We start from the raw sequence: 27349 nt of genomic DNA, 5'->3' as shown, positions 1-27349 counted from the left end.
ATATCAATCAACCCTGGGGTGCCCTAACTCACTGGGGGTGGGATGAGCGCACACCTTTATTCTCCCGGTCTTCTGGCTGGGAGATGAGGCATTTTTTATACCTGGCGGATGTCCGGGCCGATATCACAGCGCACATCCACTTGTTTAATTTTGTTTTTCACTGTGTTTGTCACAGGATTTCGGATGCGGTGCCCTTTTGGGACCCTTCCAAGGTCTAGGGGGAAAATGTGTGGCCTTCTGGTTCCTTTTTCCCCTGCAACCCGGCCTCCCTTCTTCGGAAGGGAGGTGCAAGTAGAAGCAGGCTCCAAGGTGGACACTGGGGTGGCAGCCCAGGAGTGTTGTTGGGTCTCCCTAAGCTTCAGCAAGGGGGGATCATTGATCCTCGATCCTCTTGGCCTAAGGCTTGGAGGGTCGGGGAATGGTTATGCAGGGCCTCTCTCTTTTAAGAAAAGGGCTGCAATAGACTGCATCCTTGTGCACTTTTTGTGTGGCACCCCTGCACTTTTTTTTTGCACTTGGGTGATAGAAAGCACGACTCGGGCTTTCAAAAATCACATATCAATCAACAAAACAGGCAAGCGATAGGGGAGGGGGAATCACAGGCCCGAAGCTTTATTGAAAGACAGACACACCAAGTGGGAGAGGGGGAAGGAGAGGGGTGTTAATCCTCTTCTTCATTGACGTCCATGATGGAATAGTCTCTGAGCAGGCTGCGGCAGTCCTGGACGGACATCCTCTCCCAGTTCATAACCAGGCGAGTCCTAGAAAGCCACAAAGCGTCCTTAAAGAGGCTCTGTCACCAGATTTTGCAGCCCCTTTCTGCTATTGCCTGTGATAGGCGCTGCAATGTAGATTACAGTAACGTTTTTATTTTTTTAAAACGAGCATTTTTGGCCAAGTTATGACCATTTTCGTATTTATGCAAATGAGGCTTGCAAAAGTACAAGTGGGTGTGTTTAAAAGTAAAAGTACAACTGGGCGTGTATTATGTGCGTACATCGGGGCGTGTATTATGTGCGTACATCGGGGTGTGTTTACTACTTTTACTAGCTGGGCGTTGTGTATAGAAGTGTCATCCACTTCTCTTCACAACGCCCAGCTTCTGGCAGTGCAGCACTGTGACGTCACTCACAGGTCCTGCATCGTGTCGGCACCAGAGGCTACAGATGATTCTGCAGCAGCATCGGCGTTTGCAGGTAAGTCGATGTAGCTACTTACCTGCAAATGCTGATGCTGCTGCAGAATCAAGTGTAGCCTCTGGTGCCGACACGATGCAGGACCTGTGAGTGACGTCACAGATCTGCACTGCCAGAAGCTGGGCGTTGTGAAGAGAAGTGGATGATACTTCTATACACAACGCCCAGCTAGTAAAAGTAGTAAACACACCCCGATGTACGCACATAATACACGCCCCGATGTATGCACATAATACACGCCCAGTTGTACTTTTACTTTTCAACACGCCCAGTTGTACTTTTGCAAGCCTCATTTGCATAAATACGAAAATGGTCATAACTTGGCCAAAAATGCTCGTTTTTTTAAAATAAAAACGTTACTGTAATCTACATTGCAGCGCCTATCTGCTGCAATAGCAGATAGGGGCTGCAAAATCTGGTGACAGAGCCTCTTTAACACAGTTCATAAGGCGCCAAGCTTCCTGGAGATCTCCAACGCTATGGGTCCCAGGGAAAAGTCCATAGAGCACCGAAGTGTGCTCCAGGCTGTTCCTGGGAACAGAGTCTCTGAGATCATATTCCAGGGTGTCCAACAGGGCTTGTGCAAACGGGCCCCTGGGGCAGTACCTGGTGTTGCATAGTCCACGGGTGTGCATGAAGGTTCTCAGGGTTAATCCTCCCTGAATGGCCATCCATGCCAGATATTTGTGCCCATTGGTTAACCTGCTAGAAGCCACTTTCTTCCAAACCGTCTCGACTGTGGCGGCAGGGAGCCCTGGAATAGACTCCGCTATGTCCTTTGAGCGGATGAGCTTTTGGATAGTCTTTGGCTTCCACAAGTTGGGTTTGAGACCCTCCAGCTGGTGTTCCCTCACAAACTTGAGAAGGTCCTGGTCGTACCAGGGAACAACCCAGTTGTAAGGGTAGGAGCTGTCCCACTTGTCCCAGCCTCCTCCAAAGAGGCAGGAGAAAGAAGCGAGACACGGACCTGCCCGCCGAGCCAACATCAGTCTTCTTAAGAGTCCTGCGGATGCTGTCACACACAAAAGATGCCCGCAGCAGAGTGGGGATGTCTGGGACTCCTTTTCCACCCTTGTGGGGCTCCTTGTACATGACTGGCCGCTTTACTCTGTCCATTTTGGAGCCCCAGACGAAGCAAAAGACAGCCCTGGTAATGGCCTGGCGCACCGTGACATGTGGCGGCCAGGCCTGCGCTGTGTATTGAAGCACTGGCAGGATCTCATTACGCAGTACAAGAGTCTTTCCCTCGATGGTAAGCCGTCTAAGGCTGCACAGTCCGGTCTTCTGATTGACGATAGCCAAACGGGCTTGCCAAGACTTTAGGGCTGCTCCTTCCTTCCCTATCCAGACTCCCAGGATCTTGATGAAGTCTGGCTGTATAGAAAAGGGGAAGGGGGCAGAGGAAGTCTGTGTCCATCCTCCGAAGAGCATGGCTTCCGACTTCCCGCAGTTGACCTTGCCCCCTGAAGCTCGGCTGAATTCCTCACAGGTCTGGACGAGTGTAGTCACTGAGTGCTGGTCAGCGCAGAAGACGGTCATGTCGTCCATGTATAGCGAGCACTTGACCTCGAAGTGTCTTGGGCCTGGTGCGGTGATCCCTCTGATCTCTCCATTCTGCCGGATAGACTCCGCGAAGAGTTCTATAACACAAACAAAAAGGAGAGGTGAAAGAGGACAGCCTTGTCTGACCCCAGAGAGTACCGGGAAGGGGTCAGTCTTCCAGCCGTTCACCAGCACTGTGCTGAAAATGTCAAGGTACATCAGGTTAACATAGGAACAGAACATTTCTCCCAGCCCGAACCTTCGCAGCGCCTTACCCATAAGGACGTGTGAAACACGGTCAAATGCCTTCTCCTGGTCAAGGCTGACCAGGGCCGCGGACAAGCGGCGGGCATTCACGTATTGCACAGTGTCTCTCATGAGAGCAAGGTTGTCTGCGATCCTGCGGCCAGGAATACCGCACGTTTGGTCCGGGTGGATGATCCGCCCGATGACACCCTTCAGTCCGTTGGCCAGTACCTTGGCGAGGATCTTGTAATCCACGTTCAGGAGAGAGATGGGACGCCAGTTTTTCAGGTCCCGTCTCTCTCCCTTCCGCTTATACAAGATCGAGATCATTCCTTCCCTCAACGACAGAGGCATTCTGCCCTCCACCATCTCCCTGAACAGGTCCGGGCCAATGAGGTCCCAAAGCGCCATGTATAGCTCTGCTGGGAGACCGTCACTACCTGGGGTCCTGCCGTGCCTGAGGGATGTAGCGGCAGAGTGCAGCTCCTCCATAGTTAAGGGGGCATCCATTTCCGACGCACCTGCAGGATCAAGAGGGTTAGAGATAGCTGACAGGAATTTGTCGGCAGTATCAGTAGTCTCCAGGGCTTAGAGGTTGCTGTAGAAGTCTCTGACGACTGCCATCACTCCCTCCTGCCCCGTCGTGATGTTTCCGGTTTCGTCTCGCAGCTCTGACGGGGGCGTGTGGCTTGCGTGGAGCTTCCTGAAAAAGAAAGAGTTCTATTTCTCCCCCTTCTCCAGGTGCTCCACCTTGGAACGAAAGATGATGCGCTTGGACTCCTCCTCAAAGTGCCTTTTCAGACCCTTTTTGGTCTCCTCCAGCTCAACTCTGACGTCCCAGCCGCACTGGTGGAGGTCTTGCAAGGAGCGCAATTGTCTTTGCAGATCCCTGAAATCACTCCTCTGCTCACACGCCTGTTGACGGCCCTTTGCCTGAAAGAAACTGCGAAACTTAACTTTAACATATTCCCACCAATCAGCAGTGTTGTTAAACAGACATTTATCATTCCTCCACACAATGTAGCCATTCCCAAGTTCCTCCAACACCTCTTCTGTTTCCAGCAGGGCACAGTTGAGCTTCCAGGAGCCCGGGCCGGGAGGAAACCCGGAGCCCAGAACAGCCTGCAGCCTAACGGCTCTGTGGTCAGAGAAAAAGCAGGGGACCATGGAACAGCCAACATGTTTCACTGCCCGACAGGTGAATACAAAGTCTATGCGAGATCGCTGTGAGCCATCGGGGCGGCTCCAACTGTAGTTGGCAGCGCCGACCCCCATGGAGTCACCATCTTGATTAGCAGATTAGAGGAACAATCTAAATTGGACTTTGCTAAGATGCGACCATACTCTTCAATAGGGCAGTTAAAGTCCCCACCCAACACCGCTGCCCTAGCGGTGACCAGCTGGGTGCGCAGGAGCTGGAAATGTTCCAATCGCTCGCTCCCGACCAGGAGGGCGTACATATTGATGAAGCGGCTCGCCCGCCCAAAAACAGTCTACGACCATAAGTCGGCTGCAGACGAGCTCTTGGACGTTATCAAGTGTGAACGCGCCCCCCTTGATAAGGACAGCGACTCCTGCTGCACCCGTACTGCCCCCACCAGACCAGTGGGAAGGACTGTGAGACCACTGCCTGGCCAGATGGTTGTATGACCTAGAAGGATGCAAAGCACATTCCTGCAACATATAAATATCACAGTCCTGTGGATGTAAAAAGGTTAGTACAGTCTGCAGTCTAGACCTGTTCCTTATGCTTCTCACATTGATGCTAAAGATGTTGAGATTAGCCATACTGCAAGATAAAAGGAGGGGTTACTCGTTAGTTACCACCATGGTCAGGCGGTTCCTCATCTCTGGAGTCTGGGAGCTCTATCAGGCCCTCTTCGGCAAGTCTGTCGAGTAGGGAGTCTGCATGGGTGTCCGGGGGGGCTGTGGACCCTGGCTCGGACACCAGTTGCTCCACAATGTGCTCCATCTGTTCCTCTACCAGCAGCAGGTCCTCAGTGACCTCCACCACCACCTTTTTGTGGTTTTCGGCACTGGGGCTGTCCCTCTCTTTCCTCTTCCTCTGAAGAGAAGCTGCGGGGACAAGAGGGGGAAAATCCTCCAGGGAGAAGATTGCAGTGGGCGGAGGGACAGTTAGTGCTGCTGCAGGGGAGTGAGGGGGTTGGGTGGGGAGAGGAGCAGGAGACAGAACCCCTGAGGTAGGGAAGGTAAAGTGAAAATCCTCAGTGGGGGTGACAGGAGGGGACCCGAGGGGGGGGGGTGTGGCTCGGGACACGGGAAGGAAGTAGGAGGAGTCTTCTTACCCTGCTTCTTGGTAGCTACCGGGGCCGGTGGTGGTGCAAGCTTTGCTCCTGCCATTCCCTTGGCAACCGAGGCATAGGTTCTCACACTCATCCTTGTAGACATGGTCTGCCTGGCCACAAAGGTTGCAGACGGTCTTTTTAGGACAGTCCTTCGTTTCGTGTCCTGCTACACGACAGATCCTGAAGTCGGGCTCTTTACAGTCCCTTATTCCATGACCCTTCAAACCGCATTTCCGGCAGGTCTGCGGCATGTTGGGGTAGAAAATCAGTCCTGAAGAGTTCCCAAAAGAAAATGCTGGGGCAGGTGCTGCACTCCATCTGGAGCGGATGAGTACTTGTGCAAGCGAACAATGACCGACCACTTGCCTGTCCAGAAGCCAATCCCGTCCAAGATGTGGGTGGGGTCCCTCACCACGGTGCAGAAACGCTTTAGGAAGATCATGATGTCGTTTCCTGGCATGTGAGGGTTCCGCATTGATACGGTTACCCTCTTCTCCTCTCTCTGGACTGTGCAGTTGCCCACAAATCGAGCAAAGGGGGAGTCTGGCTTCGCAGCTTTTACCATCTCCCAGTAGCGCTTGCAGATGTTAATGCTGGCAAAGGTGATGTAGAACATCCCAGTAAAGAAGGAGTGGATGCTCACAGTCTCTGCCTTGGAGAAGCCTTGATCCAGGACCATCTTTGTGGCGAACACCTCCCGGGACATGTCCGGCACTCTCCTGTCAACCTCCTTCAGCTTGAGGACGACAGTCTGCCTCATCCAGGGCTCCAGAAAAGGGGCGCCTTGGCTGGGCTTCCTGCCGGCCTCTTGCCTGGAGGACTGGGGACCTGGCCGGGCAGCATCCGGGGGGCCAGGGTCGATGGCCCGGGCTGGGCTTTCGTTGTCATCTGGGGCTCCGCGGTCGTCGTCTTCGGAGCCATGGTCTTCGGGGGAAGCGGCATCAGCTCCTCCAAGGGGGCAGGGCTGTGCAAATCTCTCAGCGGCGTCTTCCTCAGCGGCCTCCTCCTTAGCAGCGGGTCTTCCGGTGGATCTTCGTCTGCTCCCTGATTTAGGAGCAGAGGGGCTAGGCAGTAGACCAAGACTAGAGCTTACACAAGGCTGTCTAGCAAACAGGCCGAGAGGTGATCAGAGATCGGTTCGCTCTCGTTCCCTAAGGTAGAGCCCAAACGCCCAATAGCAATGAACTCCGGCTCAAAGGCCGAGTGTGTGTGTGTGTGTGTGTGTGTGTGGGGTACCCAAGGGTCCTGTGTAGACACACCAAGGTGGTCCGATCAAGGAGCTACACTTGCCAGGTTGACCTAGGTCGGTACTGCACGAGACTGTCGCGCAACAGGCCAAGAGGTGATCAAAGATCGGTTCGTTCTTGTTCCCTAGAGCAGAGCCTCAACACCCAATAGCGGCAGTGAACTAACGCTCAAAAGCCGAGTGAATGAGCATACTAAAAGGACCTGCGCTGACAAGCCAAGGCTGACCAGTTAAGGAATACTATTGCCCAGGAATTACCACTCTCGCCTTAGTGATCATGGTATCTCCCCTGCCAGGTAAGTATCTGATACCTGTGATACCACCTCCCCATTCATTCTCCATGTAGGTAAAGCGGTCATCTCATCAGGTAGGTCAGCGGACACCCATTTTCCACATAGGTGCGTACTCCGAGGTGCGATCCGGATTTGTCAGACGTTTCTGGCATATTCTGTATATAAATGTCGGTGTAGGTCTTGCCCCTTTATTCCATGTGGTGGAGGCTCGGAGAACCGGTTTCTCTCAATAAGTGATGTTTTGTATTTCACACATGATGTGGTCCCCTGTATGATTCTCTCCTCTTCTCATATAGCAGCCTGCAGTACTACAACCTCCAGAGGATCCATGTTCTCATCCAGAATGTTCCTTGTCCTGAATGACCCACCAATGATGGACAAGGACAGCAATGAGGTGACCACAAGAATATTAAACTTCACCCTGGAGATCATCTACCTGCTGAGCGGAGAGGTAAACGTTTCTATATTTCTATGTTCTTTATTGTATTATGTAACAAGTCACACGTAGGAGGAAGAAGCCAGTGTCCTGTATACGATCTACGAGACCTTCCAAGTAACGGGAAGAAGTGAAGGTCAGCCAGCAATATGGTCCGTTATGTGTCATAGTAATGTAGAGTAATGAGAATAGTAAGTAGTCACGTTGTAATCAGGAGGAGAAGGACCACAGGGACCAGGAGGAGAAGGACCACAGGGACCAGGAGGAGAAGGACCACAGGGACCAGGAGGAGAAGGACCACAGGGACCAGTAGGAGAAGGACCACAGGGACCAGGAGGAGAAGGACCACAGGGACCAGGAGGAGAAGGACCACAGGGACCAGGAGTAGAAGGACCACAGGGACCAGGAGGAGAAGGACCGGAGGATCCAGGAGGAGAAGGCCCGGAGGATCCAGGAGGAGAAGGCCCGGAGGATCCAGGAGGAGAAGGCCCGGAGGATCCAGGAGGAGAAGGCCCGGAGGAACCAGGAGGAGAAGGCCCGGAGGATCCAGGAGGAGAAGGCCCGGAGGATCCAGGAGGAGAAGGCCCGGAGGAACCAGGAGGAGAAGGCCCGGAGGAACCAGGAGGAGAAGGCCCGGAGGAACCAGGAGGAGAAGGCCCGGAGGAACCAGGAGGAGAAGGCCCGGAGGAACCAGGAGGAGAAGGCCCGGAGGAACCAGGAGGAGAAGGCCCGGAGGAACCATGAGGAGAAGGCCCGGAGGAACCAGGAGAATCACATGGCCGGAGTCTGTCCTGGAGATGAGGATTTCTACCACTAGTCTGACATCTATATAGAAACATAGAAGATGATGGCAGGAACCAGGAGAATCACATGGCCGGAGTCTGTCCTGGAGACTAGGATTTCTACCATTACTCTGACCTCACTATAGAAACATAGAAGATGGCGGCAGGAGGAGAATCACATGGCCGGAGTCAGTCCTGGAGATGAGGATTTCTACCATCTAGTCGGCCCGAATAATAATATTTTCTTTTATTTAAAAAAATAAAAATAAATTTTATTTCAATTGCAAAAAAACAGGACAACTTGTACGGGACCGTATTTCAAAACTGTATCTACTAGAAGTACAAAACAAAGTTTTTCAGACAATAACTACAACAGATACAGGAAATAAGCACAGGAAGTAGTTATTATCTACTGTTTGTACAGATTCACTAATACCAGGCCGTATTCTCTGGTGCAGATACAGTTAGACATACCATTCTAATATTACCCTTCTCTCACAAACCCAACCCCAAAAGAGAGTGGCGAGCCAAGAGAGAGAGCAAAAAAATTGCCACTTTTGGCGATACAATATTTTTTATTTTGCAATATATAATAGTTAATAAACATAGTGGTTTGCCAGGAACCCAAGGAAGGTTCCCACGGACCCCACACGCAGTTCTTGTCGGACAGTTGCACAGGAAGATGGTTCTACATCCAGGCAATATGTACTAAGACTTTTTTTTGCCAAAAACAACGCCACAAAAGATGAACTAACCCTGCATCATGTTCTCCACATTTAAGGCAAATTAAGGAGTCACATTTATCAATTTTGTATAAAAAAAAAATGAGGCCTATATTATATCCTGTGTAATATTTTATATTGTACCAACTTGTATGAAGAGCTTAACCTGGAACCAGTCCAGATTTCACCCCATTGTGCTCTAGAAATAGTGACTAAATCCCTGGACCGTTCTTTCGGTTATCCTCCGTTATATCGCTATTTAAGGTCACAATCCTGAGGTTTTTTTTTATACATTTTTCCTAAACATCCCTTTATAATTTTTGTGTTTTCAAGAGAGTGAGAAAGGTTCCAATTATCCACTGAGTATGACTCCAGCGCTACGGCACGTAATTCATGGTGCGACCGGAGATATTTACATGTATCCTTGTTATCATTCAGTTCATATAGATCCTCTAAGTAATTAAAACGAATCATTTTACCATTATCCAGTAATTGGGAAACCTTTTTTAGCCCAGAATGGAAGGTGTCATCAGTTTCCTGACTTTAACCCCTTCAGGACTGAGCCTGTTTTGGCCTTGAGGACCCAGACCAATTATTTTAAATCTGACGTGTTATTTTATGTGGTAATAACTTTCGAATGCTTTTACCTATCCAAGCGAATTCTGAGATTGTCTCCTCGTGACATATCATATTGTTTGTGGAAAAATGTGGTTGATAAATTCAGTATTTGCGGAAAAACACCCAAATTTTGAGAAAATTAGCTTATTTGTTTTGCGGGACAATCTAGATTTCATTGGTACCGTTTTGGGGTACATATTTTTTTTTATCACTTTTCATTCCATTTTTTTGCCAAGCAAAGTGACCAAGAACCATCAATTCTGACAAGTTTTTTTAAAATTGTTTTGTTTTTCAGGTTTTTACAGTTTTCACCGTGCGCTACAAATGACATTTTACTCTATTCAGCGGGTCGGTACGATTTACAGCGATACCAAATGTATATCGTTTTTTGTTTTTTTCTGTTTTGTAGCGTTTGTGCAATAAAATCACTTTTTTATAAAAGAATTCATTTTTTGTCTCCATGTTCTGAGAGCCAGAACTTTTTTATTTTTCAGTCTATAAAGCTTTGTATGGACTTGTTGTTTGCAGGGCGGGTTGGAGTTTTTATTGGTACTATTTTGATCACTTTTTATTCTATATTTTGGGAGGGGCGGTGACCAATAAAATAGTGATTCTGGAGTTGTCCTTTACTTATTTTTTTGCGGTGTTCACCGTGCGGTAAAAGTAACATTATAGTTTTATAGTTTGGGTTGTTATGAACGCGGTGATAACAAATATGTCTACTTCTTTAACGTGTTAATTTTTTTTCCTATAATAAAATTCTTATTATAGGGAAAAAAAAGCATTTTTTTTTGTTTTTGTAACTTACAACTTTTATTTTTACACTTTTATAAAACATTTTTATTTTTTTGTCCCAGTAGGGAACTTGGAGACCTGCAGCACTGATCGCTGCTATAATACATTACACTACCTAGGTATTATAAACTGTCAGTGTGTCGCTGGAAGTCAGCCTCCAGCTGGTCCTCATAGGCTTCCATTCAAGGCAGACCCGGAGGCCTCTGGTTGCCATGACAACCAACGCTAACACCTGCAATCGGTCCCCGGGAAAGTTTGTTGCTACAACAAACTTTCCAGTGTCAGCGCTGCTCTGAGACACCCGATCGGTCTGTTAACACTCACCGTGTATTCATGTCGGCGCTGCACAGAGCCCAGCAAGCGCCAACGTGAATTTACAGTGAGCGGTCGGGATCCGGTTAGGATAATTATTATACCGTAGTGAAGAGAATTCTGTACATTTCACCTTGTACTTTTTAAGTGTTTCCCAATCTTTGTGCAACATTCTGCCACTTCAGAGCTCACAGTCCTGCAGTGAACCAGAGTCGAGCAATTCATAAATATCGGCATACCTCCCCTGTGACACACATCAGCCAAATACATATTAAAAGTAATGTTTCTCCAATCAACCAAGCGTTGAATTTGTGGAGAAAATATTAAAAAAAAAAAAAGGTTGTTCCTTCCTCCCTGTCCCCGAGGAAGCTGTAGAATCAAACCATTCATTCTGGGTTTTTTTTACCATCCCAAACAAAGTCCGATGTCATTATAATAATCATTATTGTTTTTTCTTAGCATTGATATTGGATTATACCAGGCAGGTTTACATTCAAATATAAAAAACTCAGCTCTCCCCTCACTATAATATCTCAACAAGGAGATGAACAACCGGAGCAGGTAAAAAAGGGGGTGAAATCCTCAACACCACAAGGTTTACATTCACTTACTGCTGATTTTCCAATCACATTTGCTGGGAGGTTGTTCCAAGCATCTACTACTCTTTCAGTAAAATAATATTTTCTGATCTTCCCCCGCACTGATGTCAGATCGTACCCTCTTATTCTTGTCTTTATAAATGTTTCAATAGGAAAGAAGCTAAAGTTTTCCATCATTTTTCATTTTCTATACTTTCCTCCAGGTTATATGAATAAAGTGTCTCTCTCCATACACAGGACTACACAATAGTGAAGAAGACATCGGGGGACTGTGTGGCCCCCAGCAGTCATGAGTCAGGAGGATGGAGCCAGAGCCCCATCATAGAGCCCGCTCCTCACTCCCGGATACATGAGAGGAACAATAAGCAGAAGATCCTAGAACTTCTCCACAAGATGGCGGAGCTGCTGACTGGAGAGGTGACGCTGCTGGGAATGCTGGGAAATTATACAGTATCGGCACTGGAGGAGTCTGGGTAATGACTGTATCATTGTGTGTGTCAGGTTCCTATAAGGTGTCAGGACGTCGCAGTCTATTTCTCCATGGAGGAGTGGGAGTATGTAGAAGAACACAAGGATCTGTACGAGGAGTTCATGATGGAGGACCCCCAGCCCCTCACATCACCCGGTAAGACGAGACTTATGTATATTTATAAAATGTTGTTGCCTATCCCTCTTGACACAGACTGGCACAAGTATCCGTGTTGAAGGCTTAATACCGTCATGTACAGTACATAAACGTGTGTACAAAGACAGAGGAGAGCAAAAATAATAAGATATAAAATAGATATGTATAGATATTTATACACGCACGCGCGCGCACGTGTGTATATATAGAGTTATTAATATATGCTGGGAGGATCAAAACCACTTTAAAACTCCTCCGAGAAGGCGGCTAACCTAATATGCCCCTTGCTGTAAAAGAGCCTCCGATCTTTCTCCGTTAAAAGGTGCCCTCGATCTTGGATCAAAAAAGGCGTGAGATATCCTTATACAGATTGTAAAAAGTTAGTTTTCTACAGAACCTCTATTATTTACGATCATCTTTTTGCCTTAATATAACAGTTGACCTATTGCAAGTTTGTTCCATTTATCGATTGCCCCTTCCCACAAAAGTGACTTTTAGACCTTTTGCGTCTGGTGAACAAAGGTTGATAAATATATATTGGAGAGGCTGGGAAGAACTCAAATCTAGTAACGGAGATGTTAGAAATAGGCAGCTGAGGCACAACGCCCTTTTGGGGGTGCCAATAGATAGTTGTGACTAGGTCATTATTGAAGGGACAGTAGGAATTCATTATCCTCCATGGTGACCTCTGAATTTAGGGGGGTAAATGATATGAGACTGACTGCAAATGCTATTATCACCGAATAACTGATGGGATACTGGTAGGATAACAGGTCATATACAATCACTACATGCACAACATCAGGCTGCCTGACAGAGATCGGGGTTGAAGATCTGTTAAACCAGCATGCATTAAATGACTACAAAGGTGCTTTAAATCCAACAGCCACTATTCCTAACCCACCCACCATTGTGGGAGTTGTGAATACGAGCATATCCCACTCACTTGGGACCAAAAGTAACAAAGTGTCTACTATCTTTAAAGGAAGAGTGTCGCGAAAAAAAAAAATGTTTTATATCAATTTGCTTTTAGTGTTTTATTAAAAAAAAAATTTTTATTTATTTGTGTGTTTTGTGTTACTTTTTTTTATTTTTTCACTTTTTCTTGTCCAAGTGGGCTGCCATTTTTTTTTCCATCTCTGTATGTGTCGATTAACGACACATACAGACATGGAATACGGCACATACAGTCCCATAGTGAATGCGAACGGGGCCCGCTCCCTCCACTATGCTGTACGCCGTCTGTGTGGGAACGGCGCAAATTGAAGGTCTTCGGCCGAGCGACGTCCGGCGCCATTTTCTTGTGGACCGGAAGCCGCGGCCGGACAGTAAAATTACTACTTCCGGTCGCGGCTTCCGGACTTGTGCACTTGGAGCGGAGGGAGCAGACGGAGTGGACGGACCGGACCGTGTGTTTACTACTGTATGTAAACCTACTACACTGTGTGTTAGCTCAAAAAATGGCGGCACATAGTGTAGGAGGTTTGACCGTTCAATCCCCTCGTTTCTCCCGGCACTAGCCAGGATAAAGGAAGGGGATTCTGTGAGCTCACTAGAGCGAGTGTGTTTTCTCAAATTTTGCAGCATAAAGCAATGTGGTTGCTTTACCACATGCCAATGCTGCAATTTTGGGAATTGCTCCATCTAGTGACCAGCACTGGGAAATGTTATAAATTAGAATCTAATTTATAATATTTCCTGACTCGTGAAAAAATTAAAAAAATTAGAACAATGTTTAATCATTTATACACTAACTGTTTAACTAAAAAAAAATAAAAAAATTTTCTAGCGAGACATTCCCTTTTAAAGGGAATGTGTTGGCAGCAAAACATGATTTTTTTTTTTTTTTAGTTAAACAATTAGTGTATAGGTGATTAAACATTGTAGTAGTAAACACACACAAACACGAACATACATAGAAATCTCTTACCTGCTCCTGCCGCCGCGGCTCCCTCCGGCCCGTCCGCTCCGTCTGCTGCCGCTGGTCCAAGTGCACAAGTCCGGAAGCCGCGACCGGAAGTAATAATATTACTGTCCGGACGCGACTTCCGGTCCACAGGAAAATGGCGCCGGACGGCGAGCATTTCAAATTGGACTGTGTGGGAGCGGCGCATGCGCCGTTCCCACACAGACGGCGTACATTGAAGTGGATAGAACGGGCCCCGTTCGCAGTCCCTATGGGACTGTGGCTGCCGTATTCCATGTCTGTATGTGTCGTTAATCGACACATACAGAAATTGAAAAAAAAATGGCAGCCCCCATAGGGAAGAAAAAGTGTAAAAATAAGAAAAAGTAAAACACAAACACACAAATAAATATAAACGTTTTTAATAAAGCACTAACATCTTTAACATATTAAAAAAAAAATTGTGATGACACTGTTCCTTTAACAGCGGCTAAGAGATGGGGTTAAAAGTTAAATTGGCCATATAAGAAAGCATCATGTACAATCATCTTAAAAAACATAATATAAATAGTGGGATGATACATTCATCATATTGGCCATATTGTATTTTTAGTGTATTTGTATTTTATTGTGTTTTTATTGTATTATGATTATTTATTGTATTATCATGATTATAGATACAGTTTTTTTTTTTTTTTTAAATCTGTCTTTTTTTTATTATCCTCGCTAAAAATCACACAAAATAACATCCAAAGTTGTATAAAGTTTTTTCCTCCAATCTAATTGAACTATATTGGACTAGGTACAGAACCTGGGGGAGAACCATCATCTTAAAAATTATAGCTCTGTCTGACATCAAGAACTTACCACCTATACCACCCCATACTATGACTCTTTTTCTTATACTCCCAATAATGGAACCAAATTAAAAGAATAGTCTTCTACTTTTCTGGATATATTAATTCACAAATACAGTGAAGGAAATAAGTATTTGATCCCTTGCTGATTTTGTAAGTTTGCCCACTGTCAAAGACATGAACAGTCTAGAATGTTTAGGCTAGGTTAATTTTACCAGTGAGAGAAAATCACATTGTCAAAATGATATATATTTATTTGCATTGTGCACAGAGAAATAAGTATTTGATCCCTTTGGCAAACAAGACTTAATACTTGGTGGCAAAACCCTTGTTGGCAAGCACAGCAGTCAGACGTTTTTTGTAGTTGATGATGAGGTTTGCACACATGTTAGATGGAATTTTGGCCCACTCCTCTTTGCAGATCATCTGTAAATCATTAAGATTTCGAGGCTGTCGCTTGGCAACTCGGATCTTCATCTCCCTCCATAAGTTTTCTATGGGATTAAGGTCTGGAGACTGGCTAGGCCACTCCATGACCTTAATGTGCTTCTTTTTGAGGCACTCCTTTGTTGCCTTGGCTGTATGTTTCGGGTCATTGTCGTGCTGGAAGACCCAGCCACGAGCCATTTTTAATGTCCTGGTGGAGGGAAGGAGGTTGTCACTCAGGATTTGACGGTACATGGCTCCATCCATTCTCCCATTGATGCGGTGAAGTAGTCCTGTGCCCTTAGCAGTGAAACACCTCCAAAACATAATGTTTCCACCTCCATGCTTGACAGTGGGGACGGTGTTCTTTGGGTCATAGGCAGCATTTCTCTTCCTCCAAACACGGTGAGTTGAGTTAATGCCAAAGAGCTCAATTTTAGTCTCATTCTCCCAATCACTCTCAGAATCATCCAGATGTTCATTTGCAAACTTCAGACGGGCCTGTACATGTGCCGCCTTGAGCAGGGGGACCTTGCGGGCACTGCAGGATTTTAATCCATTACGGCGTAATGTGTTACCAATGGTTTTCTTGGTGACTGTGGTCCCAGCTGCCTTGAGATCATTAACAAGTTTCCCCCCCCCCTGTGTAGTTTTCGGCTGAGCTCTCTCCTCCCTCAGGATCAAGGATACCCCACGAGGTGAGATTTTGCATGGAGCCCCAGATCGATGTCAATTGACAGTCATTTTGTATGTCTTCCATTTTCTTACTATTGCACCAACAGTTGTCTCCTTCTCACCCAGCGTCTTACTTTATGGTTTTGTAGCCCATTCCAGCCTTGTGCAGGTCTATGATCTTGTCCCTGACATCCTTAGAAAGCTCTTTGGTCTTGCCCATGTTGTAGAGGTTAGAGTCAGACTGATCATTGAGTCTGTGGACAGGAGTCTTTTATACAGGTGACCATGTAAGAGCTGTCTTTAATGCAGGCACCAAGTTGATTTGGAGCGTGTAACTGGTCTGGAGGAGGCTGAACTCTTAATGGTTGGTAGGGGATAAAATACTTATTTCTCTGTGCACAATTCAAATAAATATATATCATTTTGACTGTGATTTTCTTTTTTTTTTTTTTTTTTTTTTTTTTTATATAATCTATCTCTCACTGGTAAAATTAACCTAGCCTAAAAATTCTAGACTGTTCATGACTTTGACAGTGGGCAAACTTACAAAATCAGCAAGGGATCAAATACTTATTTCCTTCACTGTATCTAAAAGAACCCTAAGCTATATTAATATCATTAAACTAATTTCTATAGGAAGTACCAGTCTCGAATATGGCACAGTCTCCGGCATCTAAGCCTAGTTTATTTTAAAGCCAAAGGTCCTCCGTCGCTGCCGAGGTCTGCTATTTGCTGCTTGTGCTCCTCCACTGCTGCTGAGGTCCTCCATTGTTGCCGAGTTGGTGTTGAGTTCTTTTATGGCTGCTGATCTCCATAACTGTTGCTGAGGTCCTGCATGGCTGCTGAGCACCTTCTTTGCTGCCGTTTTTTTCATTACCGTTGGAGGCCTCCATTTGCTGAGATCCTCTATTGCTATATCGAGTTTCTCCATGTTTGCTATTTTTTTATCCATTGTTGCCAGGTTCCTTCATTGCAAATGGGTTCCTCCATTGCGGCCGGGTTCCTCCATTGCGGCCGGGTTCCTCCATTGCGGCCGGGTTCCTCCATTGCGGCCGGGTTCCTCCATTGCGGCCGGGTTCCTCCATTGCGGCCGGGTTTCTCCATTGCGACCGGGTTCCTCCATTGCGACCGGGTTCCTCCATTGCGACCGGGTTCCTCCATTGCGACCGGGTTCCTCCATTGCGACCGGGTTCCTCCATTGCGACCGGGTTCCTCCATTGCGACCGGGTTCCTCCATTGCGACCGGGTTCCTCCATTGCGACCGGGTTCCTCCATTGCGACCGGGTTCCTCCATTCTGGCCGGGTTCCTCCAGTGCTACCGTGTGCCTCTACCGCCGGTGAGCTCCTTCACTGTTGTCGAACCCCTCCGTGGCTGCTGAATTCCTCCAACGCCGTTGAGCTTCATTGCTGTGGAGGTCTTCTATCGCTACAGAGTTCCTCCTTCGCTGTTGAGTCTATTCATTGTTGCTGAGTACTCCCCAGGCTGCTGAACTGCTCCTGAGTGGCAGAGTTTTTATATAGGGAAGATAAACGCCCTGAATATGCTGGCTAAAAAACAGCCCGAAAAGGGCAATTCTCAACGCAATTCTGGGAATTGTCTACCAGAATCCAAGAAAGGGAGAACTCTTAAAATTTGGATAAATTCCTTAGCTCCCCGCTGTCATCTGGCATAAGAACAAATAAAACAAAAAAATATATATAGATAAAGGTACTACATCAATAAGCTCTTTAGGAGTAGACGTGGTCTCACCTATTTTTGTGAACACCTCAGATACCAATCCAGGATCTGAAACTGAACCCCAAGGGTTGGATATTCCTCTGCTACTATATTTTTCTGTGCATTAGCCTAAGTTGCTTATTCTGTTCTTACATTTCTATACCTGTGTGTGTGTGTGTGTGTGTGTGTGTGTATATATATCCACAATCTAAGATAACCGACAAACTGATCCATAGTTCGAGGTCTCCTGAAGCTTCCACCTCTCCTTTAGGTCCGCTGACCCTCCTGCAGAAGCTTCCATGCTGGGTTTTCTGAGTGCTATCACGGACAGAGTCTCGTACAGTGCATATAGAAAAGATAGATGCTTTCCAAAAGGACTTTGATCTTCTCAGAGCAGATGAGCATACGCTGTGTGAAAGGGCTACTGAGTCTGAGCGTCACATCTCTGACCAGGAAGATGCGGCGGCCCCCCTTAGATCGAAAGTGGACACTGGAGTCTCAACAATCTGCAGGGCCAAGCTTGATGACATGAAGAACTGGCTACGGCAGTGTAATATCCGATTTGTTAGTCTATCTGAGGTAGTGGAGAAACAGGATTCTACTGCTTTCTTGGAAGGTTGGCCTAAATCAACTTCCGGCCAAAATGCCTACGCTCCAATGTTATGTGTGAAACGTGCACATCGCATTCCAACTCGGGCCCCTCCACCTGTAGCACATTCGTGCACTGTCATCGTTTCTCAACCTTAAGGACAGAGATAAGCTACTGGAACTGGCAAGGAAACAAGGTTCTCTAAAACATACTAATTAGGATGTGCGAGTCTTCCCTGACTACTCTCTCAATGTACAAAAACAGCGCCAGAAATTCACAGAAGAAATATCTGAGTATGGAATTAATTTATCCCTCGGTCTACTGCACAATGGCTCTACAGTATTTTTAGACAATAAGGTTGGAACTTAATGGGATTTAGTTTGTTTGCTCCCGGTATGTTGTTTATCTTTCTACTACCGTACACTATGGCTAGGAGGTGTTCACTTTGGGACATATACTGTAGGGCTGAGTATATCTTCACCTTTCCATTTTGTGTGAGTTCATTATCTATATTCTCTCTTCTGTCATGTGTATTGCACACTGTGGCTCTCTTGTAAAGATGTTGTAAACTCCTTAGAAATTGAAATACCCATTTTTTGTTTTTCTAAACGTGGGAACAGCAGACTGTGGAATTGTGTGGGATGCCTTTAAGGCATCCCACACAATTAGAGGGATTGTTGAATGAGCCATTTCCTCTCATAGGCAAGGACTAGCCAGACACAGTTTTGTCTTGTGGCTCATGTGCTCGGTGGCAGAGGAAAAGTATCTCAAAGCTCTGACTAAAAAAACAAACCGCTGTATATAGCAGTTATTGAGATTTATATAGATAACTGCTATATACAGCGCTCTCTTTTTAGTCAGAACTGCGATAACTCGTGACATCTCGTGTTTTTAGACTTTTACGGTTTTTTTCACTTTCAGTGTAATCCAATCTTCCAGATTCATGATTATTAGCAAGCACCTATTTCACCTATTAGGATAGTTATAAATTTGTGTACTTTGCCATTTTTAAAAAATGAATCACAAAATCCATTTTAATCCTAACAGAAAATCCCAGTAAGAACTCTGAGGGAAACTTCATGTTACCGCTTAATTATAAAGTAGAAGATGAAGATATCATGAAGTGCTCTTCAGGAGAAAACCTAATTACCCTTAATGTACATCAAGGACTTTACAGTAAAGATCGATCATATAATCCCGCTAATCATGAGGATACATCTCCTGGTCAATCACAGATTGTTAACACAAGCCAGGAAGGAGGAAAGAGGTTTCGATGTGGTGAATGTGGAAAACAGGTTACTAAAAGAAGAATTCACACAGTAGAGAAACTGTTTCCATGTTCAGAATGTGGGAAATGTTTTACATCCAAGTCAACTCTTGCTAGACATCAAAGAAGTCACACAGGAGAGAAGCCATACTCGTGTTCAGAATGTGGAAAAAGTTTTACAATAAAATCAACTCTTGTTACGCATGAAAGAATTCACACAGGGGAGAAGCCATATTCATGTTCCATATGTGGCAAATGTTTTACATATAAATCACATCTTGTTACACATGAGAGAAGTCACACAGGGGAGAAGCCGTATCCATGTAAAGAATGTGGGAAATATTTTGTAGATAAGTCAACTCTTGTTAGACATGAGAAAAGTCACAAAGGAGAGAAGCCATATTCATGTTCACTATGTGGGAAATGTTTTACATCAAGATCAATTCTTGGTAGACATCACAGAACTCACACAGGAGAGAAGCCATATTCATGCTCAGAATGTGGGAAATGCTTTATAAATAAATCAGGTCTGGTTACACATGAGAGAATTCACACAGGGGAGAAGCCATATTCATGTTCAGAATGTGGGAAATGTTTTATATCAAAATCACATCTTGTTACACATCAGAGAATTCACACAGGAGAGAAGCCGTATTCATGTTCAGAATGTCAGAAATGTTTTACAAAAAAGTCACATCTTGTTACGCACGAGAGAATTCACATAGGAGAGAAGCAATATTCCTGCTCTGTATGTGGAAAGTGTTTTATTACTAAAGCTAAACTTAGGGATCATCAGAGAAGTCACACAGGGGAGAAGCTGTTGTGATGTAATATATGAGAGAAATGTTTTAAATCACAAATTAAAAAAAACTTGTGCAAAGAGCAAAAAAATTCATATTTTTAACAATCCGGGTTATGTGACATTGAACAGCAATAAGTGTTTATTTTGGTTCTGCTAAACATATCAATTATATTTACCGGAGGTCAACTGTGATGTGATTTATGGAGGAAAAGTGTTGTGGATATAAAGATGAAATGAAGATCCTGGTTTACTTTCAAAGCTGTGAAGCTAAATTGTTACTATGAACCTTGCTCCTTATTACTGTATTCATGAACTCACACACACACACTGCAAAAGAATCTAGAGTGACCTAGTGAACAAGTAAGGACGTCCCATGTACCCTTTTTTTTTTTTAACATATGTGGACATATCAATATTTGATCTTGATTCATACAATATATAAAAATGAAGGTGATGGAAGTGACAAAAGAAATGCAATAATTTGTTAAAGAGGCTCTGTCACCAGATTATCAAATCCCTATCTCCTATTGCATGTGATCGGCGCTGCAATGTAGAGAACAGTAACGTTTTGTTTTTTTTAAAAACGATAATTTTTGGCTAAATTATGAGCAATTTTATATTTATGCAAATGAGCCTTTCTAATGGACAACTGGGCGTGTTTTCTCTTATTTCCAACTGGGCGTGTATTGTGTTTTTAGCAACTGGGCGTGTTTACTACTTTCACTGCACAATCACACTGTGTTGTGGATCCTGCTGGGCTGGAACAATGAGAAGTGTAGGACACTGATTGGTCAGCCTCATACACTCCTCTGTACAACACCCAGTTGGTAAAAAGTAAAAACACGCCCAGTTGTCCATTGAGAAACTCCTTAAAATCTAAACTAGCTCATAACTTGCTTAAAAATGATCGTTTTTCAAAATAAAAACACTGCTGTTATCTACATTACAACACCAATCAGATTATGTAGGAGATAAGGCACTTATAATCTGGTGACAGAGCCTCTTTAACTCTGCCATTACCTTCTGTGGCTCGACTACCCCGTTCTGCCCTTTTGGCAAAAACAACCTCCAGCTGGCGTTTATCAAGAGGTCTCATTTAGACTTGCATATTTTGGTCAGTATTTTGCATCATTATTTGTAAGCCGAAACCAAGAGCAAATTCAAAACCTGTCAGACGATGAATTCTTTCCATTCTACTTTTCTTTATGTTCCACTTTTGTCTTACAAATACAGAGGGAAAATACTGACCAAAAACCACAACTGTGAATGAAGCCTTACTGTGTGCTAGTCTCTTATAGGGGAGACTGTTTCCCACTCCTCCATGAAGAGCAGGCACAGCCAGTTTTACACCCTTCCAATGAAAATTTTGAACTAAGCTTTAAAGCGGCTCTGTCACCAGTTTATAACTGACCTATCTTCTACCTAATCTAACAGGCGCTTTAATGTAGATATGTAATGTATTTGTTTTGTTAACTTATTTTTGAAAACGTTATGAGCATTTTAAGTGTTAGTTTAATTTGTTCTTAACCCCTTAATGACCAGCCTATTTTAGACCTAAATGACCAAGCCATTTTTTAAGTTTTTCCATCGTCTCATCCGAAGAGCTATAACTTTTGTTTTTGCGTCGACATTGCTGTATAAGGTCTTGTTTTTTGCGGGACAAGTTGTATTTTTTAATAGCACCATTTTGGGGTACATAGAATTTATTGATTAACTTTTTTCTTGGGGGGGGGGGGGGATAGAAAAGCTGCAATTTTGCCACACTTTTTTGCTTCCTAAATTTACGCCATTTACCGCGTGGTATAGATAACACAATAAATTTATTCAGCGGGTTGTTACGATTGCGGTGATACCAAATTTGTATAGATTTTGTATGTTTTACCACTTTTACACAGTGAAAACACTTTTTTTTCCAAATTATTTGTTTTTGCGTCTTCATATTTGAAGAGCCATAACTTTTTTATTTTTTCGCCGATACAGTTGTGTGAGGGATTTTTTTTTTGCGGGACGACTTGTTTTTATCGGTACCATTTTGGAGTAGATGCGACTTTTTGATCACTTTTTATAATTTTTTTTAAGGCTGGATTCAAAGAAAACTGCAATTTTTGCATGCTTTTTTATTTTATTTTGTTGATGAGGGGGTACATGGGAGTAGTGTGTGAGGAGGGGGTACATGGGGAGCAGTGTGTGAGGAGGGGGTACATGGGGAGCAGTGTGTGAGGAGGGGGTATATGGGGAGCAGTGTGTGAGGAGGGGGGTACATGGGGAGCAGTGTGAGGAGGGGGTATATGGGGAGCAATGTGTGAGGAGGGGGGTATATGGGGAGCAGTGTGTGTGAGGAGGGTATAGGGGGAGCAGTGTGAGGAGGGGGGTACATGGGGAGCAGTGTGTGAGGAGGGGGTATATGGGGAGCAGTGTGAGGAGGGGGTATATGGGGAGCAGTGTGAGGAGGGGGGTACATGGGGAGCAGTGTGTGAGGAGGGGTACATGGGGAGCAGTGTGTGAGGAGGGGGGTACATGGGGAGCAGTGTGAGGAGGGGGGTATATGGGGAGAAGTCTGGAGACAGGGCATGAGCGGCAGTCTGGAGGTACATGGGACACTGTGGCATACTTGTTTAGTGATGTGTTGTAATTAGTGTATCTAGTTCTTACGTGGACAAGTGTATGTACCGTCTGTGTGTGAGAGATGTGAGTGGTAAATAGGGGGGGTCTAATCTGAGGATCTAATATTTAGGTATCCTTTTGCGGGTCTGGTATAATTTACACGTGGCATGGTGATATTATTTGGACTTTGTATGGGAGTATTATTTATATATGGCACTGTGATATTATTTGGACTTTGTATGGGGGTATTATTTACACATGGCATGGGGATATTACTTGGACTTTGTATGGGGGTATTATTTACACGTGACATGGTGATATTATTTGGACTTTGTATGAGGTATTATTTAAACATGACATGGTAATATTATTTGGACTTTGGGGGTATTATTTACACGTGACATGTTGATATTATTTGGACTTTGTATGGGGGTATTATTTACACGTGGCATGGTGATATTATTTGGACTTTGTATGGGAGTATTATTTATATATGGACTTTCTATGCGAGTATTTACACATGACATGGTGATATTATTTGAAACTTTGTATGGGGGTATTATTTACACATGACATGGTGATATTATTTGGACTTTGTATGGGGGTATTATTTACACATGGCATGGGGATATTATTTGGACTTTGTACGGGAGTATTATTTACACATGACATGGTGATATTATTTGGACTTTGTTTGGGGGTATTTACACACGACATGATATTATTTGGACTTTGCATAGGGGTATTATTTACACATGACATGATATTATTAGGACTTTGTATGGGGGTTTTATTTGAGTACTGTAGGTATTAGTTCAGCATCACTTGCTTTTAAGACCGTATTATACAGATTCTGTATTACACCATTTTTAGGCATTGTATAGGTATTATTTGCACATTGAACGTTATTCTTATGTTTGGTTGTTATGTTGGTATTGTATGGGATTATTATTTCTATATAATATTGTAGTAAAAAGTGGAGCAAATTGAGTACATGAGGATGTATTCAGTCATAATACTTTTGACAGCATTAGGCTCTGTTCACATATGCACTGTAGGCTGTTAGGAGCCTCCGTAGCAGATCCGCCTGACATTACTGAAAACAATAGCACAGCATGCTGCGCTATTGTTTCCGGTAAAACCATGGACACCCCTACAGAAAGCAGATGGAAACCATTAAAATCAACGGGTTCCGTCGGCCGCCACTGGTGTCCATGGTGCAACCGTTGGTTACGGTATTTCCTTGTTCTGCTTCTCTGACGGAATCACCCTACACAGGTGTGAACCCAGCCAGAGAGGTAAATATGTCCCTGCCTGGTAGCAGTGATATTGTGCTGAAGGAATATGCAAGGTGTAGCAGGTAGGAGCCAGGTTGTTAATGGTGTTTTTATTGTGCAAAATTCTGGTGTAAGATGAGAGATATGTGATCACAGCTACAGTATATATTGTCAACCATACAGCTTAAAATGTGTAAGTAACGTTATTATTTTTGTCTGGAGTTGGTGAAGTTAATAGGGGGGCCACCATATAAACTGCTCCATATGCAAGACACGCTTAATCTGGCCCTGCGGGTGCTGGTGGGATGAGAGGAGCTCCCTCCCTCTCCCCAAAACAACTCAGTTTCGGCGCTCGCTCTTGAGCGCCGCATCGGAGGGGTTAAACGGGTGAGATTGATACTGGTATCGATCTCACCCGTTCGAGCAGGGACGCCCCTAGCCCTCATATACCTCTTGCAGCTGAGAGCAGGGAGATTTAATGGCTCCCTGCTCTGTTTATTTATCCTCATGCAGCGCCGTGAAAAGGCCTATGCATTGGAATAAAGCCCATTAGTGACCACCGTGAAAAAACTATGGGGCTGTCACTAACGGGTTAATGCCCAACTGGGCTTTTTTTTTTTTACTCCTGACCAAGTGGTGTAGTAAAGAGGAGTGTATGGCGCTAGCCAATCAGTGTCATACATTTCTCTTCATTCATGTCCAGCTTAATCCACAGCACAGCGTGATCTCGTGAGATTATGCTGTGCTGTCACTGCCATATTTCCTTCACACAAGCGACTGGAGAATGACCGGACATCGCCTCCAGCCATGGGACAATGGTAGATGTCTGAAATCTTGAAATCTCCACTTGTAGATGTTTTCTGGACACTGGAATGATTGATATGCAAATGTTTGGCATCTTTCCTTCACAGACTCCTAGGCATCCATAACCTCTCTGAAGGGCTCAGAGCTCTCTGGATCTAGGCACCACACATTTCCACAATGATGAACAAGACCGAGGTTTAAACCAGAACATTCCTCCCTAGGGGAATATTCACACACAGCAGTTTTATTGCTATAAAAACCTCCCCGAATGGAAGAGATTCCCAGCTAAGACATTCCTGCTACAAATCTGTCACATGTGAATATAACCTAACAATGTTCTAATCATTTGTCTTTATGGTAGCGATAAATATACTTGACATTTAAGTTTGTTTGTGTTTTTTGTTGAATTCCATCACCTTTATCTTTTTATACTATTTGAATTAAGATAAAATATTGATAAGTCCACATATGGTAATAAACATTTACATTAAGGAACTGTAGTCTGAGACCGATGCTGCAGGACCCATAAATGTGCGAGTAGGGGGATGATTGTAAGAAAACCTAAAATGACATTATTGTTTTACTTTACATAGGAAAAAAACTATTATGATTGTGTTACCATCCACATAACAGGGTCATTACCTGAACTACCATTGCGTTCCTCAGACAGTCGCGTAATAATATCCCATCATCCTACTTTCGATATTGTGTGTAACGTTGTGATGTAAGAAATTGTATTTTTCATAAACTGCTTTTTTCTCATGTTGTGGAAGTCTTTTTTCTTATACTCAGCGTTTTTGGTGAGTGGAGTTTTGTCAGTTTACCTAAAAGGAGTTATCTGTCGGACTCGGTTTACAAGCCAATGACGGAATGTCAAATCACATGCTGGAAATCGGTCACAAGACGTGAGGTTATGTGACCTTGTAATCTTAGAGAAGCAGGGAGCAGCAGTGTGTGAAAGGGGTATCCCCAACAAGGACTGTGTGACATCCTGTGCATATAGCATAAGAAAGCAGTAGCTCTGTTTGTGTCAGAGATGGAGGTGCGTGACAGTCAGCATCCCGATTTCCAGACAATCAAAATTGTAAAAAAAAAAAACAGGAAAAACCGCAGCACTCCAGACTTAAGCGTTCCAAAAAGAGGTGTTTATTAAACAGTACAACGTGCAACTCCATGAAGTCTTTGTCAAATCTGGAGTTCTGCATTTTTCCTCCTTTTTACAATGTACTGTGCATATACCATAAAGGTCATTGTTTTGAATACCCCTTTTAGTAGTCAAATACAGGGGGTTTGGCTAAGGCACCAAATAGATTGGCCACGTCGAGGCAGAGCTCTGGAATCAACGATAATACGCCTAATCTAATGACTGATCATCTTCCATTTTCCCACCAACAGCTTCCACTGCCTAGTAGGAATCTTTTGGAGGTCATATTTTAGTGCCGAAAAGCCGGGAGCTAGATTGCCGGCCTTCGCGCTGCAGAACCATTGTACACCACCGGACCTCCAGACTCCAAACCGTCTTTCCTGCCTGACAGAACCATTTTGGAAGGCATATTTTAAGGCCTGTTGCTTGTTCCGATCTGCGGCCTACCTCTAAAATAAAAGCCATGGCCTACATTTTCAGAATGATCTCCCACTGCACGCCACTAGATCCCGAATTCTGCCACTGAGCACGGCTGCTAAACATCAACAGAGCACAACTAGGAGAATAATCTAAAGGAACTCAGTCTGCTTATCTTCGCAAGCACTGCATTATCCTTGGGGCCTTGTCAATAATTTAATACCATATTTTTCAGTTCTACACTTCTGCTTTGCTGTATTGACCAAACCTGGCAGATTAGCTTCTCCCATAGAAGAGTACTATCTGAACTGACCTACTACCCCACCTGCATTTAACGGAGAAGCTGTTGAACTTAGTATCTTACCAATCTACAGTATACTTACTAGAGGCCAAGCAGCCTTCAAAAGCAAATCAATAACCAAGAATCCCATACTATTGATTAACAGCAACGTTCCACAACTTGCTATTTCTCCTTGCCAAGTTCCCAAACATTGGAACCTATACGTACGTAACTCCTTAATATTGTTAGGAGACTTGGTACTAAACCAGAAAGAACCATCATCTAAGACAGACTGCTACCGAATGCTAACCTTTTTGGGTACCCATGCAGACGTACTTACAGGTGCCACTAATCATCAGAACCGGACGGTCCTACTGTGAAACCGTGAACGAGCAGCCAAAACACGACTAACTGATTTATCCACTTTCAATAACTGCTAAAGCAACTATACACAGCGACAGTTATATTTGCATTTGAAATTTGGTGACTGGTGGTACATTTGAACATTTACCAAAACCATGACAAGAAGAAGGTGCTCACCGCTTGACAGAATTTTTTTCCATGTAAATGACTAAATGTTGGGAGTGAGATTCTTGCTTAGAATTTCAAGCTTCTGGTAAATACCTGTGTACCTTATATACAGAACAAGCATTGATCGAAGAGACAACACGATAGCTCTTAAAAGACCAACGTCAGATTACCCCATGTCAACTTCTCGCCCACTGGGAGACAGAGATTTTTCAGATTGATCTCGATACGGATTAGAAGTACAAGACCTCTAACAAGGAGGCACTCCTATACCAAAGGGATTCCGGGTCCTAGACCTGTCTGCCTCTCCTCTACAATCGGGAGCAATCCCAAAAACT

General features: G+C 44.5%; 1 protein-coding gene and 1 pseudogene across 2 annotated transcripts in view; one reads left to right on the top strand and one right to left on the bottom strand.

The window, feature by feature from the left end:
- Positions 1-22103, top strand: part of LOC142677654 (uncharacterized) — a 25721-nt gene extending 3618 nt beyond the window's left edge. The window contains exons 2-5 of one of the 2 annotated variants that reach the window (XM_075847273.1): positions 7126-7280; positions 11331-11510; positions 11595-11718; positions 18936-22103. In XM_075847273.1, coding sequence (XP_075703388.1) covers positions 7158-7280; positions 11331-11510; positions 11595-11718; positions 18936-19981 — 1473 coding nt within the window. In that variant the 5' untranslated portion in view covers positions 7126-7157 and the 3' untranslated portion in view covers positions 19982-22103. Of the gene's footprint in view, positions 1-5343; positions 7281-11330; positions 11511-11594; positions 11719-18935 lie in introns of those variants that run through there. The other variant, XM_075847272.1, reaches the window with a different exon arrangement.
- On the bottom strand, positions 4801-6878 carry LOC142677656 (uncharacterized; annotated as a pseudogene).
- Positions 22104-27349: the final 5246 nt, after the last annotated feature.

The sequence above is a fragment of the Rhinoderma darwinii genome, assembly GCF_050947455.1.
Source record: "Rhinoderma darwinii isolate aRhiDar2 chromosome 2 unlocalized genomic scaffold, aRhiDar2.hap1 SUPER_2_unloc_42, whole genome shotgun sequence".
Taxonomy (NCBI): domain Eukaryota; kingdom Metazoa; phylum Chordata; class Amphibia; order Anura; family Rhinodermatidae; genus Rhinoderma; species Rhinoderma darwinii.
Note: the sequence above shows the minus strand (reverse complement) of the source record. Positions and strands in the feature narration are given on the sequence as shown.